Source organism: Thamnophis sirtalis, unplaced genomic scaffold (genome assembly GCF_051295495.1).
Source record: "Thamnophis sirtalis isolate CommonGarterSnake01/CBP01778 unplaced genomic scaffold, rThaSir2_p1.2 scaffold_10, whole genome shotgun sequence".
Classification (NCBI taxonomy): domain Eukaryota; kingdom Metazoa; phylum Chordata; class Lepidosauria; order Squamata; family Natricidae; genus Thamnophis; species Thamnophis sirtalis.
Genome location: NW_028261390.1, coordinates 40,138,406 through 40,153,311, shown reverse-complemented (window position 1 = coordinate 40,153,311; position 14,906 = coordinate 40,138,406). Strand labels below are relative to the sequence as shown.

General features: G+C 42.8%; 1 protein-coding gene across 11 annotated transcripts in view; it reads left to right on the top strand.

The window, feature by feature from the left end:
* BLTP1 (bridge-like lipid transfer protein family member 1) overlaps positions 1-14,906 on the top strand; it is a 199,643-nt gene that overhangs the window by 100,903 nt on the left and 83,834 nt on the right. For all 11 annotated transcript variants that reach the window (XM_087724418.1, XM_087724419.1, XM_087724425.1 and 8 more), the window contains exons 42-46: positions 6,329-6,548; positions 8,092-8,247; positions 10,277-10,452; positions 11,007-11,182; positions 11,420-12,126. In XM_087724418.1, coding sequence (XP_087580544.1) covers positions 6,329-6,548; positions 8,092-8,247; positions 10,277-10,452; positions 11,007-11,182; positions 11,420-12,126 — 1,435 coding nt within the window. The remainder of the gene's footprint in view (positions 1-6,328; positions 6,549-8,091; positions 8,248-10,276; positions 10,453-11,006; positions 11,183-11,419; positions 12,127-14,906) is intronic.

Here is a 14,906-nt window from a genome sequence, read left to right as displayed (position 1 = left end):
GCCTGCTCATTCTTCTGAAACAAGGGGGGATCCCTTTGGTCGCAGCGTTTCCAGCCCAGCCAGGCCCAGGCTGGCATCAAGTTCGCCAGAGGCAAGGGATCACCTGCAACCTCCAGAAATCTGCTCTGCCCTCCCAGAGCTACCTGAGAGTTTTCAGGAGGTTTTAGCCAGGGCCCTAGCTGAAGTGATGGCCGCTGGGATGCAGCACCAACCCCAGGGCTCACAACAGAGATCCTCCCGGGACTAGCCCGGGGATCATCAGACTCTTCCCAGAGCCTCTGTTGCCAGAGAGCACAGGTCCCCTTCTCCCTCCACTGCCAGTGAAGCCTCAGATTTAGAAGAAGGGGAGCTGAAGGAGGTGGGGTTCTCGGAGGATGAAGATGCCCAGTCTACAGAGGCCCCCAACATCACGGGCCTTTCCCCCCCCTCCTTATTTAGTTCCCTACTCCGGAAGGCCAGGGTCACAGCAGACCTGGATCCCCCACCAGAACCCAGGCCGGCCACTGCCACGCCTAGCAGCAGCAAGAGTAGTAAGAAGGGTCCCTTCCATAGATCCTGGGTAGAGAAGGAGGAGATTCCAACCCCAGAGATGTTCCTGGAGGTTCTAAAATTCCAGTGGGTTAAACCAGGATCTTTCCCAATCCGGGGGGGGGGGCAATAAGTGGAGGTTCTATAACCTCAACCCCACCTTTGCCCAGGCACTCCAGCTCCTGGAGGTGGACAACCCGATCGCCACTCAGCCTCAACCAGGGTGACGGGAGACATTGCAAACTGCCTTAAAGCAGAGGATAAGAAGGCGGAGACCGTCTGCAATTAGTGATTGGATCCATTTAACCAATGACAGAATATTGAATATTGAGGGACATGATTTGGTATATGGTTGGCATGCTTACTTGTTATTTAACAAAAAACTGGATAAGAATTTTAAAAATCATATTTTAAGAAATGCTTTATTGCGGGTCTGGAAAAAATATCAACATAAACTAAGTGACAAATTGCCCATGTGGGCAATTCCTAGACACGCAATTGAAAATATGAATATAGAACAAAAACAAGATAGAACCACATATAGACAACTCCTTATCACTGAAAGAGGGGTGTTGCAATTAAAATCTTTAGAGGTACTTAAAAAAGAGAAGGTAGTTCAAACGTGGTTTCAGTATGGCCAATTACAGGCTAGGTGGAAAATAGATCAAAAAACTGGCTTTGTAAAAGCTGAGGATAATTTGTTTAAACAAATAAGAGATCAAAGCTTAATGCACATAAAGAGGATATATAATGTATTAATACAGATGGATTCAGAAACGGAATTGATTAAAGACTGTATGATAAAATGGGCTCAGAATATTGAGGAACCAATAATGCTGGACACATGGGAAAGAATTTGGGTAAGAAATGTAAAATTTACACAAGCACAAAATCTGAGAGAAAATTTTTACAAGATGTTTTATAGATGGCATTTAGATCCCAAAAAGCTTGCCTCTATGTATCCGAATGTTCAGCCTAAATGCTGGAGATGTGGTTCTCTTGATGCTACATATTTTCATATATGGTGGACATGTCGTAATGTTAAGGCATTTTGGATAAAAATATGGTGGATCTTGCAAAATATCTTCAAAAGAAGGATAAAATTCACCCCTCAGCTGTTTTTACTAGGTATATGTACTGACTTTACAGCAGCAGAGATTAATTTGGTTCTGTACTTAATAACGGCAGCAAGACTCTTGGTGGCGCAATACTGGAAGAAGAAAGACTTGCCTACAATTCAAGAATGGACTCTGAAAGTTATAAACTTAGCCGAAATGGCAAAAATTTCAGCATATCAAAGAACATTCAAACGAGAGATATAAACGAGACTGGAAAAAATGGATTGATTATACACAAAGTAAATATGGGACTAAGAAACTCCAGATAGCTTATGCTTAACATCAGTAATAACTTAAATTGTTTAAAATTTGGGTAACAGTAAGAAGCTGAGCTCAATGTAGAGACATTTTAGACTGTGATTGTTAAAAAGTTATACCGTGTATGGGCTCTGGGAAGTCGGGGGGAGGGAAGGGAGGTGGGGTTCTAGGGGGAGGGGGGAAATATAATATGTGTTAAATTCTAAAGTACATGATTGCACTTGTATACTGTGGCTTTTTAATGATAGTGTTAAAATAGAACAAGCTGAATATATTGGAAGGTAATAGAAGTAAACCGAAGGGAGGAAAAAAAGAAAAAAAAAGAAGAAAAAAAAGAAGGCGGAGACCGTGTTGCGTAAAACATTTCATGCAATAACCTGGGCCATTAGGGTGGCCGCTTCTGCGTCCTTTTTTAACAGATCCACTGTGCTGTGGCTGGAACAGCTGAGAGACAGAACACCGGCCACGGAGGTGCGACTGCTGCAGGACACCTCGAAGGTGCTGGCAGCCACGCAATTCTCTGCTGACGCCACCCTGGATGCAGTTAAGTATGCATCCCGAGTCTTATCTTCCTCCGTAGCGTCCAGGCACTTGCTGTGGTTGCGCCACTGGCAGGCGGAGTCCCGAGCCAAATGACACCTAGCAGGAGCAGACTACGCCGGGCACAAGCCATTCGGTGCATTGCTGGACCCGATTCTGGGGGAGGAGAAAAACAAAAAGAAGGTTCTCCCAGCCATGACCAGACAGTCGGATAACCGACACGCCCCCTACCCCAGGAGAACATCCTTCCGCCAGCCTGATTCGGACGCCCAGAGTCACAGGTACCAGACCCCCAGGTTTCACAGACAAGGGAATAGACAGTTTTGTAGGGACATATTCAGGGGCCAGCAGCAGGGCAAGCGGCCCTTTCGAGGAGGGAGTGGTCGCCCATTCTGCAGGTTCAAGTGATCCGGCCACGGATCACCCCATTGGTGGTCGCCTCTCCCTTTTCGCGGATGCCTGGGAACGCATCACCTCAGACGAGTGGGTCCTCCAGATGGTTAAGCTTGGGTTTCACTTGGAGTTCCGCTCGCAACCCCCTAACAGGTTCCACACCTTTGCCTCTTCTGCTGATCTGGCCAAACGGGTCCTTAAGGCTAAGGCCATCAAACACCTACTAGATATCAAGGCCATTGAGAAGGTCCCAGAGGGAGAGAGAGGTTCCGGATTCTACTCAAACCTGTTCCTGGTTCCCAAGAGTTCACGGGGGTAGAGAGCCATCCTGGATCTTAAACAGCTCAATACCAGAGTGATCTACCGTAGGTTCAAGATGGCTTCCCTGGAAGCCATCTTGGAAGGCATCCGACAGGGCAATTTCTTGGCCTCCATCGATCTCATGGAGGCCTACCTTCACATCAGAATCGCCCTGGAACATCGCAGGTTCCTTAGGTTTTCCCATGAGGGCAATCACTTTCAATATAGAGCCCTTCCCTTTGGGCTGGCCTCTGCCCCCAGGACCTTCACCAAGGTGCTAGCCGCAGCCGCAGGTCATCTGCGCTCCTTCCCAGTCAGACTGTTTTGTTACCTAGATGACATCCTCGTCCTAGCCAGGTCCCCAACCAAGGCTAGGCAGGACCTGGGGACCACCATCGACACTCTCAGGTCCCTGGGGTTCCCTATCAACCTAGAGAAGAGCCAGCTGGTTCCATCTACCAAGCTCCAGCACCTCGGATTTATTATAGATTCGGAGTCGGGGGAAGTGTTCCTTCCCCAGGAGCGGAAGGACAGCATTGTGCAGCTGATTCATGAAGTTCGTAAATTACGCTCTGTCCCTGTAGTTCTTCTTTCCAGGCTCCTTGGGAAATTCATTTCTTGTATAGGGATCGTGCCTTGGGCTCGCCTACACGCCAGGGAGCTTCAGTGGTTCCTGCTTCCATACCAGAAGGCGGGGACGAGCGACGCCAGATTCAAGGTTCGGGTGTCGCCCCAGGTGTTGCTCTCGCTCCATTGGTGGCTGACCCCAGCACTGGACAGGGGATCCCCCTTCAAGGAGCCAGCGAGGAAGGTACTCACGATGGACGCGAGCCTGTTCGGCTGGGGAGCACACCTGGAGGCCCAGATAGCCTAGAGCCGCTGGACTCCATCAGATCTGCACAACAACATAAACTGGTTGGAGCTCAGGGCCATCCAACTGGCCCTACGACACTTCAAGACTATGGTGACCGGCCATCACGTCCTGGTCCTGATGGACAGCGTGGCAGCCAAGGCCCACGTGAACAGGCAAAGAGGCACGCACTCCAAGGCCCTTCGCGACGAGGCCCTCTGGTTAGGAAACTGGGCAGAGAGACATCTTCAGTCCATCAGAACGGAACACATCTCCGGGATGGAGAACCAGCAAGCGGATTGGCTCAGCAGGGAGACGGTCGACAACAGAGAATGGCAGCTCCATCCCAGCATCTTCCAGCGGATCTGCGAAAGGTTTGGACAACCAACGGTGGATTTTTTCACAACCCCAGTGAACGCCCAGCTGCCGAACTTCGTAGCGAGGTTCCCTTCCAGAGGAGCCATGGACACGGACGCCCTCCGCTGCAGATGGCCACCAGGTCTCCTTTACACCTTTCCCCCCCTTCCCCTCATTCCCGGGATTCTGAGGAGGCTTGTGTCAGAAGGGGCAGAGATGATTCTAGTGGCCCCCTTCTGGCCATGCCATCCCTGGCTAGCAGACTTGGTGGAGCTGTCCTCAGCTCCCCACTGGAGGATCCCCCCCGGGGGGAGGTGTCCCTACACCAAGGGTCTCTAGAGCATCCGGATCCGGAGTGGCTCCATCTGACCGTCTGGCGATTGAACGGGAGCAGCTGAGAGGGGCCAATTGCTCCTCAAAGGTCATTAGGACCGTTGAGGCGTCCAGGAGGCAGTCCACCACCCGCATCTACAACGCCTCCTGGATGGCCTTTGCTGATTGGTGTAAGGCAAAGAACATCATTCCTGCCTCAGCCTCGGTACCTCAGGTTCTGGACTTCCTACAGGAAGGTCTGGAGAAAGGTTTGGCCCGCAGCACCCTTAGAAGACAGGTCTCCGCTCTCTCCACGGTCCTGGGGGGGGGGGGGTGGATGCTCCTCCCTTGTCCCAACATCCAGTCCTAAAATGCTTCCTTAAGGGAGCGGCGAATCTGAAACCTCCAGTGGTCCATCGATTCCCTACCTGGGACCTACCCACGGTCCTCCAGGCATTGACGGAGGCACCATTCGAACCCTTGAGGGAAGTTTCCCTACAATTCCTGACCCTTAAGGTCGTCTTCCTGGTTGCCATCACCTCGGCCAGGAGAGTATCTGAGATCAACGCTCTCTCCAGCAGATCGGACCTCGGAACCTTCCTAGAGAACCGGGTCATCCTCAGATTGGACCCCGCGTTCATGCCCAAGGTCAATTCCCCCTTCCACAGGGCTCTAGAGATAGTTCTGCTGGACTTCTGTCCGCAGCCCTCCAGGGATAGGGAAAGATCTTGGCACAGGTTGGACGTCAGAAGAGCCTTGCACATCTACCTGAAGCGCACGGCACCCTTTATGCGTTCAGAAGCCCTCTTTGTGTCATATCAACCGCCCACCATAGGCGCTAAGGTTTCCCCGGCCACCATCAGCAGATGGATCAGGCGGCCATTTCACAGGCCTACGAGGCACGGGGAATTCAGGTTCCAGAGGGCATCATACCTCACTCCACCAGAAGTGCGGCCACCTCAGCAGCCTGGGCCACCCAGGCCCCCATAGAGGAGATCTGCCGGGCCGCCGCCTGGGCGTCTCCTCCGTTCATTAGGCATTACCGCCTAGATACTTACCCCTCCGCAGAGGCAGCCTTTGGTTAAGAGAGTCCTGCAGGGAGTCTTAGACTCTTGAGGGGCTCAGGCCCATTGATCCCTCCCTAGGACATCTAGCTTTGGTATGTCCCATGTGTTACTCCTCCCACACCTCACTCTGGAAACTGGCAGTTGGTCTTACCTGAACTGTATGTTTCAGAGAAGGTGTGGGAGGAGTCACTTCCCCCCTGGTTTAGGGCGCCCCGCGCTAGGGGCCTGAGCCAGCTCAGTGGTCAGTCAGCGCCAAATAGGAAGGACGTGTGCTTGCATTGTTCCTTGTTCCTTCCTTCCAGGTGCTCTGATACGACCATCAGTTAATCTGGGAGAGCAAAAGGAGGATTGGAGGTGTGGCCTCAAAAGATTACCTCAGACTCCAGGGCAAAAGGATTAGGTTAATACCCATGTGTTACTCCTCGCACACCTTCTCTGAAACATACAGTTCAGGTAAGACCAACTGCCATTTTCTTATACTGTGAAAAAATCTGGGCAGAAAACAGATTGAATTTAGTGGCAATCCATTTGAATTGCTAAATGGATATGTATTAGAGTTGGTTTCCTGTTATCCTATTAACATTCTATGTATATTTGCTTTTCAGGGTATTCATCCATATCATTCTCTGAGCTATACCAGTGGAGATACAGCTACAGACTCACCAATGCATGTTGGTCGTTCTGGGCTACTTGTTAAAGAAAGTCCAAGAAAAGAGAGTTTACTTAGCTATTTGACTGGAAGTTTTCCTAGTCTACATAATCTTTTGGAGGGGACTCCTCAAAAAAATACCACCGCCCCCAAAAGTAGCTCTTTAACAAGAACAGGTAGAAAACATTTTGTTGCTATTATAGTTTATTGATGAAAGCAGTGAATGATGGTTTAATTTCACACTATTCATTGTTTTCAGTATTACATCCTTAGAATTCTCAAGATATTATAGCAATTTTCTTTTCACCAAGGCACAGGTTCAGATGTAAAATGCATAGTCACTTCTCTACAACTACATTTGATTAAAGTGGCAATAAATCAGCTGGTGTAAACACTGTTACCAAAAGAGATCCATATTACTTTTGGAATATTTGTTTTAATAAAGTGTAATTTATTCCTATGTCAGTATCTGTGGACTTAAAAACAAAGAGTAAAATGTCTCTTCTTGGTCTGTTTCTTAGATGTTTGTCTGCTGTCTTTCTCTTAGTTATTTTTTTAATCTATATCTTCCCAATAATGACCTAATAAATAAGTAGAAGAATTTGTAGATAGTTTTGTAAAATATAGAATTCTGTTGTATGCTATGTATATTCTGGGTATATGTAATTCCAAAAAAGTTTATTGTACAGGTTTCAGTTCTATAGAACTTTTATTGGGAAACTATTTTCTCTGTAATTTATAAAAATAAGGCCATATGGCTAATGAGCCAAGGTGGCGCAGTGGTTAAATGCAGCACTGCAGGCTACTTCAGCTGACTGCAGTTCTGCAGTTCGGCTGTTCAAATCTCATCGGCTCAGGGTTGACTCAGCCTTCCATCCTTCCGAGGTGGGTGAAATGAGGACCCAGACTGTGGGGGCAATATGCTGACTCTGTAAACCGCTTAGAGAGGGCTGAAAGCCCTATGAAGCGGTATATAAATCTAACTGCTATTGCTATTGCTATTTTTTTCCATTTCTTTCTGGTATCTGTCTAGAATCTGTCTAGATTTTTTAAAATCATTTCTGCTTTGTTTTTTTATGGTTTGTCACGCAGTCAGATGTTCAGACTAGATTAGATATTTTTGCCTGTCTATCAACTCCTTCCCTAGGACCGGGAATAGGCAGATTTTGATGTTCGATGGTGTTACAGATACCTTTTGTATCTTCTGCCTTTTACAATTTACTAATGTTGAATTTGACAATGGCAATAGTGTGCAAACGATGCCCCAATGGCTTTGAGATTATAACCAAGATGCCTATTACTATTACCTTTGCTCTCTTTTGCCACTGTGTATTTCTATTTTCAGGCTTTGTATTTTGTTATTTTCTGCAGTTTTTTCTCTTCTATTATTATTATTAAAATGTATTAGTGTCCCAACTCCTTTGGACTCCAGTAGAAATCTAGTTTCTGTAGATATACACAGAATATAATTTCAGTTCTCTGATGGTGTCCTCTGATTGAAATAGGGCAAAGAAAGTTCTTCTAGTTTTCTTTTTATTAACAAGAAATTGGCCAATATTTAATGCTTGGTTGACGCTTCATCATCAGTGACAGAAATGTATGTAAAGTGCAATTTTTTTGCATAATCTCTTGTTTGAGGTTCAAATTGGTTTGAAAACTATATTATCAACATTTATTTTTAAGGACCTACAGTATTTAATTGTTTTTATTCCTGTCTAGCAAACACCATGCAATCCGAAATTCTATCAGAACATCCATTATTATCAGAACCATCTGTGAGTTTTTATAACTGGATGTCAAATGCAGTTGGCAATAGAGGAAATACGGCTCAAGAATCTCCTGTCACCAAAACTGGTCACAACAGTCTTCCAGCAGGTATTCTGAAATTCAGAATTTGCTTTAATACAATAACTGAATCACTAAGTAAAATAAAGTAAAAGCTATCATTAAAAATAATCTACTCTGTGCTTGTTAATTGAAATGAAAAAAAAATAAAATAAAGAATATACTACTGAACTTAAGGTATTTAAAATAGTAATATAAAATAAACTCTAATGATAAACTTGCCCTTCATCCTGTTTCCTCTCAGATAGGTCGCAGTCGGTGTTGGTTGGAGGACAGAGGTCGACCCCTAGGCCCCTAAAATATGGGGTGCCTCAGGGCTCGGTCCTGTCCCCCGTCCTATTTAACATCTACATGAAGCCGCTGGGTGAGATCATTCGTCGGCACGGGATCAAATATCATCAATATGCAGACGATACTCAGTTGTATCTGTCCGCCCCATGCCAACTCAGCGAAGCGGTAGAAGTGATGTGCCAGTGCCTGGAGGCTGTTAGGGTCTGGATGGGAGTAAACAAGCTGGCACTCAATCCCGACAAGACCGAGTGGCTGTTGATGTTGCCCCCCAAGAACGGACCAGATATTCCATCTCTTAGCCTGGGGGGCGAAACCCTTCGCCCCTCAGAGGGGGTCCGCAACTTGGGTGTCCTCCTGGATCCTCAGCTGACATTAGAATACCATCTGTCGGCTGTGACCAGGGGGGGCTTTTGCCCAGGTTCGCCTGGTGCACCAGTTGCGGCCCTACCTGGACTGGGAGGCACTTCAAATGGTCACTCATGCTCTTGTCATCTCTAGGCTTGATTACTGTAATGCGCTTTACTTGGGGCTGCCCCTGAAGAGTGTTCGGAGACTACAATTGGTCCAGAATGCAGCCGCGCGAGCGATATCGGGTGTACCTAGGTACACCCATGTTACACCTATCCTCCGCGAGCTGCACTGGCTTCCCATCGGTCTCCGAATGCGCTTCAAGGTGCTGGTTGTTACCTTTAAAGCCCTACATGGCTTAGGACCTGGATACCTACGGGACTGCCTCCTGCCACATACCTCCCAACGACCTATAAGATCCCACAGATTGGGCCTCCTTCGGGTACCGTCGACCGGGCAATGCCAGTTGGCGACTACTCGGGTGAGGTCTTTCTCTGTAGCTGCTCCGGCCCTGTGGAATGATCTCCCCGCAGAGATCCGACCCTTCCCACTCTCTCGGCCTTCCGTAAGGCCACTAAGACCTGGCTGTTCCGGCAGGCCTGGGGCTGTTGACCCCAAAATATGGTCCAGCCCCACTTGGAATGGAGTGCATGGTGTGTTTTTAAGTCTTATCTTTTCTTTTTCTCTATGCCTTTTGATTTATTTGTATTGTGAGCCGCCCGGAGTCCTACGGGATTGGGCGGCATACAAGTGTTATTAAACTTTGAAACTTTAAACTTTCTACTAGCATCTAAATATTTTCAAAAATTCATCAACGAAGATTTTTCTTAGTAACTGTCCTGTTGAAGTTAGTTTGGAATATAATGATATATTTATACCTTTTGACCTTAAGAAAAAAGTCTATATATTATCATTCTCAAAGTTGAAAGTTTGATTACAGATAGTTATCCCAAATGGGTATGGTCCTGAATTCAAGGCAATAATCTCTCAAGAAATTTTAGAATGAAAAAACTTCCTCTTTCACAATTGCGACTGTACTTGGAAAAAAATACATTCCTTTGAGGGGAATACAGTATTTGTTTGATGTGCTTTATCTAGTAATGAAAACAATGCAATGTAATTGTGCAGATATTTTAGGCTCTGAAGAGATAAAAATGTTTGGCTATTTTTCACCTGCTGGAATTCATGATCGTTCTTCATATTCTGTGTCAGTAGTGATGTGTGTTTGTGTGTGTAGACATGTATATAGACAGACACACACAGATGCTTACATACATCAACTGAAATTGATGTCATGCACAGTGTATTTTCCTCAGGATTGAAGTTTTCTTTTATCTGAATAATTTTTCAGCTTTCTGAATCCTGAATGTAGTAGAACTAAGTTTGCTACTAGAAAATTAATACATGAACTGTTTTATAGGTGTAGCTCCAAATCTTCCAACTATACCATCAGCATCTGACTTCAATACAGTAATGTCTAGTGACCAAAACACATTGGATGGAACACATTCACAGCACAGTACTAGCCAAGATGATATTGTTGGTATTGAGGAGGCAAACCAGGGATTCCCTGCTGTTCAACTTGCTGATGCACAGGTATATGCTTATCTTTAAAATCGGAGCCCAGGCATGATAAAAAGAGCCAGTTTATTGTATAGTGGTTAAGTCAGTAGACTGAATTTTAGTCCTGCCTTAGGCACAAAGCCAAGGTGCCTGACTTTGGGGCTATACCAAACTAATTAGGCTGTTTTGTTACAGGAAAATAAAGTTGTATATATACTGAAAGATAAAATATTCAAGCTCTATATTTATATATTAGTGCTAGGCTTTAAATCTGAAGCTTTTTCCACTTGACTTTTCAAATCAACATAATTGTTTTCCAGTTTAAGAATTGGAGACATGCATTTCCTGTCAACATAATAATTTTCACAATCCTAGGTTTTCATCTCTCCAACATTGGCATGAGAATTATTCCTTACTTTTGTTTAATTAAATTGAAAGATACACAAAGACATTAAATTAATTATGTCAACTTGTAATCTTTTACTGCTTTAAAACATTGGAAGCCTTTTCAAAAGTGTAGTAACATTTAATGAATGACAATTTCAATAGTTACGATTTAAGAAAACACCTGACTTTATTTTTGATAGGTTGTTTTCAAACCCCTTCTGAGCCACACAGGAATTCAGTCTCAGGATGTAGTACCATTGTGCTATAGGATGTACTTTGGTGAACATCTTTCATTCTCAGGAACTCTGGATTGCCTTAGGGCAGACATTGTTGATTCAGATACAGCAAAGGAGAGAAGAAGCAAAAGAGCACAAAGGTATGACAGTCAAGCTCCAAAAATACATTTCACATTTAAAAAAAAAAAAAATATTTTCCTCTTCGTGAAATCAGAAATAATGCAGCCCTTTAAAAAATTATGAATTGGCATACAGCAGGCAAATTAGATAATCATGGAGTTGGGATATCACTTTCTGAAATGTTACCAAAATAATGTAATTTCAGTTGCTTTTATGGTTATTAATGTAAGAATAATTCTTGTATGTTTGTTTCCTAGGCAAGGATTAGTAAATCTTCCTCCACTTGAATTCAAACCAGCATTAATGTTGGAAACTTTTAGTATTAGTGCTGTTATAATGGAGAAGTCGGTGAATACACCTCAAAATTCTACCAATGCTCTTTCTTTTCATGACTTTAACAAACGTCATTATAGCACATTTCATTGCAATTTTACAATCTCTTGTCAATCTATAAGCCAGCATGTTGATATGGCACTTGTTCGACTTATTCACCAATTCAGCACCATGATAGATGATATTAAAGCTACACAAACAGACATCAAACTTAGTAGATATACAGCTGGCTCAGCTTCTCCAACACCAACCTTTAAAACTCGGAAACACAGAGACTTCCGTTCTTCCGATTTCAGCCGCAGTTCTCGGGGCAGTCTTAATGGTGTCAACAGAGTGAACAATGCAAAAAATAAACGATCAAACAGTGAGAACAATAAAAAAGAATCTCGGAATAAAAATTCACTGGGAAGGGCAGAAAGAAGGACTTCTAAAGTATCCAGAAAAGGTTCCAGGGATGTTGTTGACCATGTCACCATTCATATGGATGACTCTGATTCAATTACAGTGTCGGAACAGAGTGAGCCTTCTGCAGAGTGCTGGCAAAATATGTATAAATTGTTGAACTTTTATTCTCTTATCTCCGATCCAACAGGGATTTTAGAAAAATCTTCTGAAACATTTTATCCAGCAGGTAAGAAAATCTTTGATGAATTACAATAATTTGCCTCTTTTGGAGAAGGCAAATGAATTGAATTCTGCCCATTATGTTCCTGCATGCAATGTCCCAAAGGACAGAGCTTGCATCATACATACATTACACATACTGTGTTTTTCCCAAAAATAAGACAGGGTTTTATTTTCTTTTGATCCCCGAAATAAGCACTTGGCCTTATTTTCGTGGAGGTCTTATTATTTTTGAGGTGCATGAGGCTGCGAACGTGGTCACCTCATGGCTGCTGCTGTGTTACAATATTTTCAGGGAGGACTTATTTTCAGGGCAGGGCTTATTTTAGTGTATGCACTCAAAAGCTCAATTGTCCTTATTATCTGGGGAGGTCTTATTTTCAGTGAAACAGAGTATGTACGTATGTATGTATCCACCTTTATTATTTTTAGAAGTAACTCAGGGTACCAAACTTACCTAATATTCCTTATTTCTCCAATTTATCCAACAAAAAAACAATCCTCTGAGGTGAGTTGGGCTATGAGACTGAAGTCTCATAGTCACACAGGGGCTTTCATGTCTAAGTTTGGAATTTATAGTTTTCTGGTTTCCAACTTGGTGCCTTAATCACTAGAACAAACCTGTTGATTGACTGCCTGCTTGGCTTATTATTTTTAGTTTGACTTGTTACTTTTGTACAGTTCCCCATCTTAAAACAACTCTTGTACATTTCATAAGTTGGTACTTTCACAGTTAGGAACATATTTCTATGCTGATGTATACGCTTTTTTTTAGCTAAATAAAAAAATTAATTCTAAAAGTGGTAATTGATTTTGGCAAACTGGCAATTAAAATGGTTCAGTTAGACAGCAAATGGCATTGTTATTTTTGGATGCATAGAAAGCTTTTGATAATGTAAATTGGCAATTAATGATAATACAACTGCAAATGATGGATTTTGGGGAGGGATTTATAAATAGGGTTAAAACTATTTACAAAAAACAACAGGCTAAGTGATGGAGATATGGCAGAAAAAGTGCCGATTAGAAAAGGGACCAGGCAAGGGTGCCCGCTATCTCCACTATTATTCATATTGATACTAGAAGTTTTGAACAGAAAGATAAGACAAGATAAAGATATAAAAGGAATGAAAGTTAAAAAGGAAGAATATAAATTGCAAGCATTTGCAGATGACTTGGTATTTATTATTGAAGATCCAATAGAAACAGGTCCAAAACTACTAGAACAAATAGAAGATAAAACAAAAATTTTAGTGAAAAATATAACAGAAAAACAGAAAAGAGAAATAATGGAGAAATTAGATATTCAAAAAGTAAAAAAAGTGGAATATTTGGGAATACAATTGACCTCGAGATGTGTAACTATTAAGGAAGATAATTATTATAAACTAAGAATCAAATTGAAATGGATATAGAAAAATGGAAAAACTTACAGCTATCACTAATGGGTAGAATAGCGGTAATTAAGATGAATATATTACCAAGAACATTATTTTTTCCCAAACAATACCAATAAAACTGGAAAAAAGTACTTCAAAAAACTAAATAAAATAATAGAAATATATATTTGGCAATGAAAGAAAGCAAAAATTAATATAAGTATGCTACAAGATTCTAGGATTAGAGGTGGATTTGGTGTACTAAATTGGGAATTATACTATCAAGCAGCAGCTCTAACATGGATAAAAGAATTGATATTACTAAGAAATACAAGGTTACTATCCTTGAAGGGACACAATATACAACTGGATTGGCACACATTTTTGTGGTATGGGAAAAATAGAATACATAGTTATTTTCAGAGACACTATGTAAGAAATGGTTTATATGCAGTATGGGAAAAAGTAAAAGAAAAGCATTATATGGAAGTATCAGTGTGGCTTTCAACGGTAGAGGCTTTGACACATCCGAATATTAGTAGTATGAAAAAGGTTATTAGGTACAAAGATATATTAACAGCGAAGGGAGAACTAAAACAGAAGAAAGAATTAGAAGAACAAGGGATTGATATAGCAATAGCAATAGCAGTTACTTATATACCGCTTCATAGGGCTTTCAGCCCTCTCTAAGCGGTTTACAGAGTCAGCATATTGCCCCCACAGTCTGGGTCCTCATTTCACCCACCTCGGAAGGATGGAAGGCTGAGTCAACCTTGAGCCGGTGAGATTTGAACCGCTGAACTGCAGATAACAGTCAGCTGAAGTGGCCTGCAGTACTGCACCCTAATCACTGCGCCACCTCGGCTCTCTTATATATAGGATGGTTTAAACAAATGCAAATACAAACAAGATATGAGAAAGATGTTAGAGTATGATTTTAATATGGAAAAGTCAGAATTAGATAGGATACTCATGGGAACAGATGAAAAAATGGTTACAAAATTGTACAATTATCTACTTAGAATATACCTAGAAGAAGAAGTTAAAGAAACAATGATAAGATGGGCAAAAAACTTTGGATATACAATAGAACTAGAAAAATGGCAACAACTATGGGAAAGGAATTATAATCTGACAATGGCGACAGCATATAAAGACAATTTATATAAAATGTTTTATAGATGGCACATGACACCTGAAAGATTAGCAAAAATGTTTAAGGATAAATCAGCTTAATGTTGGAAATGTCACCAATTGCCAGGAACGTTTTATCATATATGGTGGATGTGTAGCGATGCAAAAAGCTATTGGGTTAAAATACAAATATGGTTAGTGAAAATGTTACATAAACCCATAGAGTTTAAGCCAGAGATATTTTTATTGGGTATTCTACCAGAGAAATACAGTA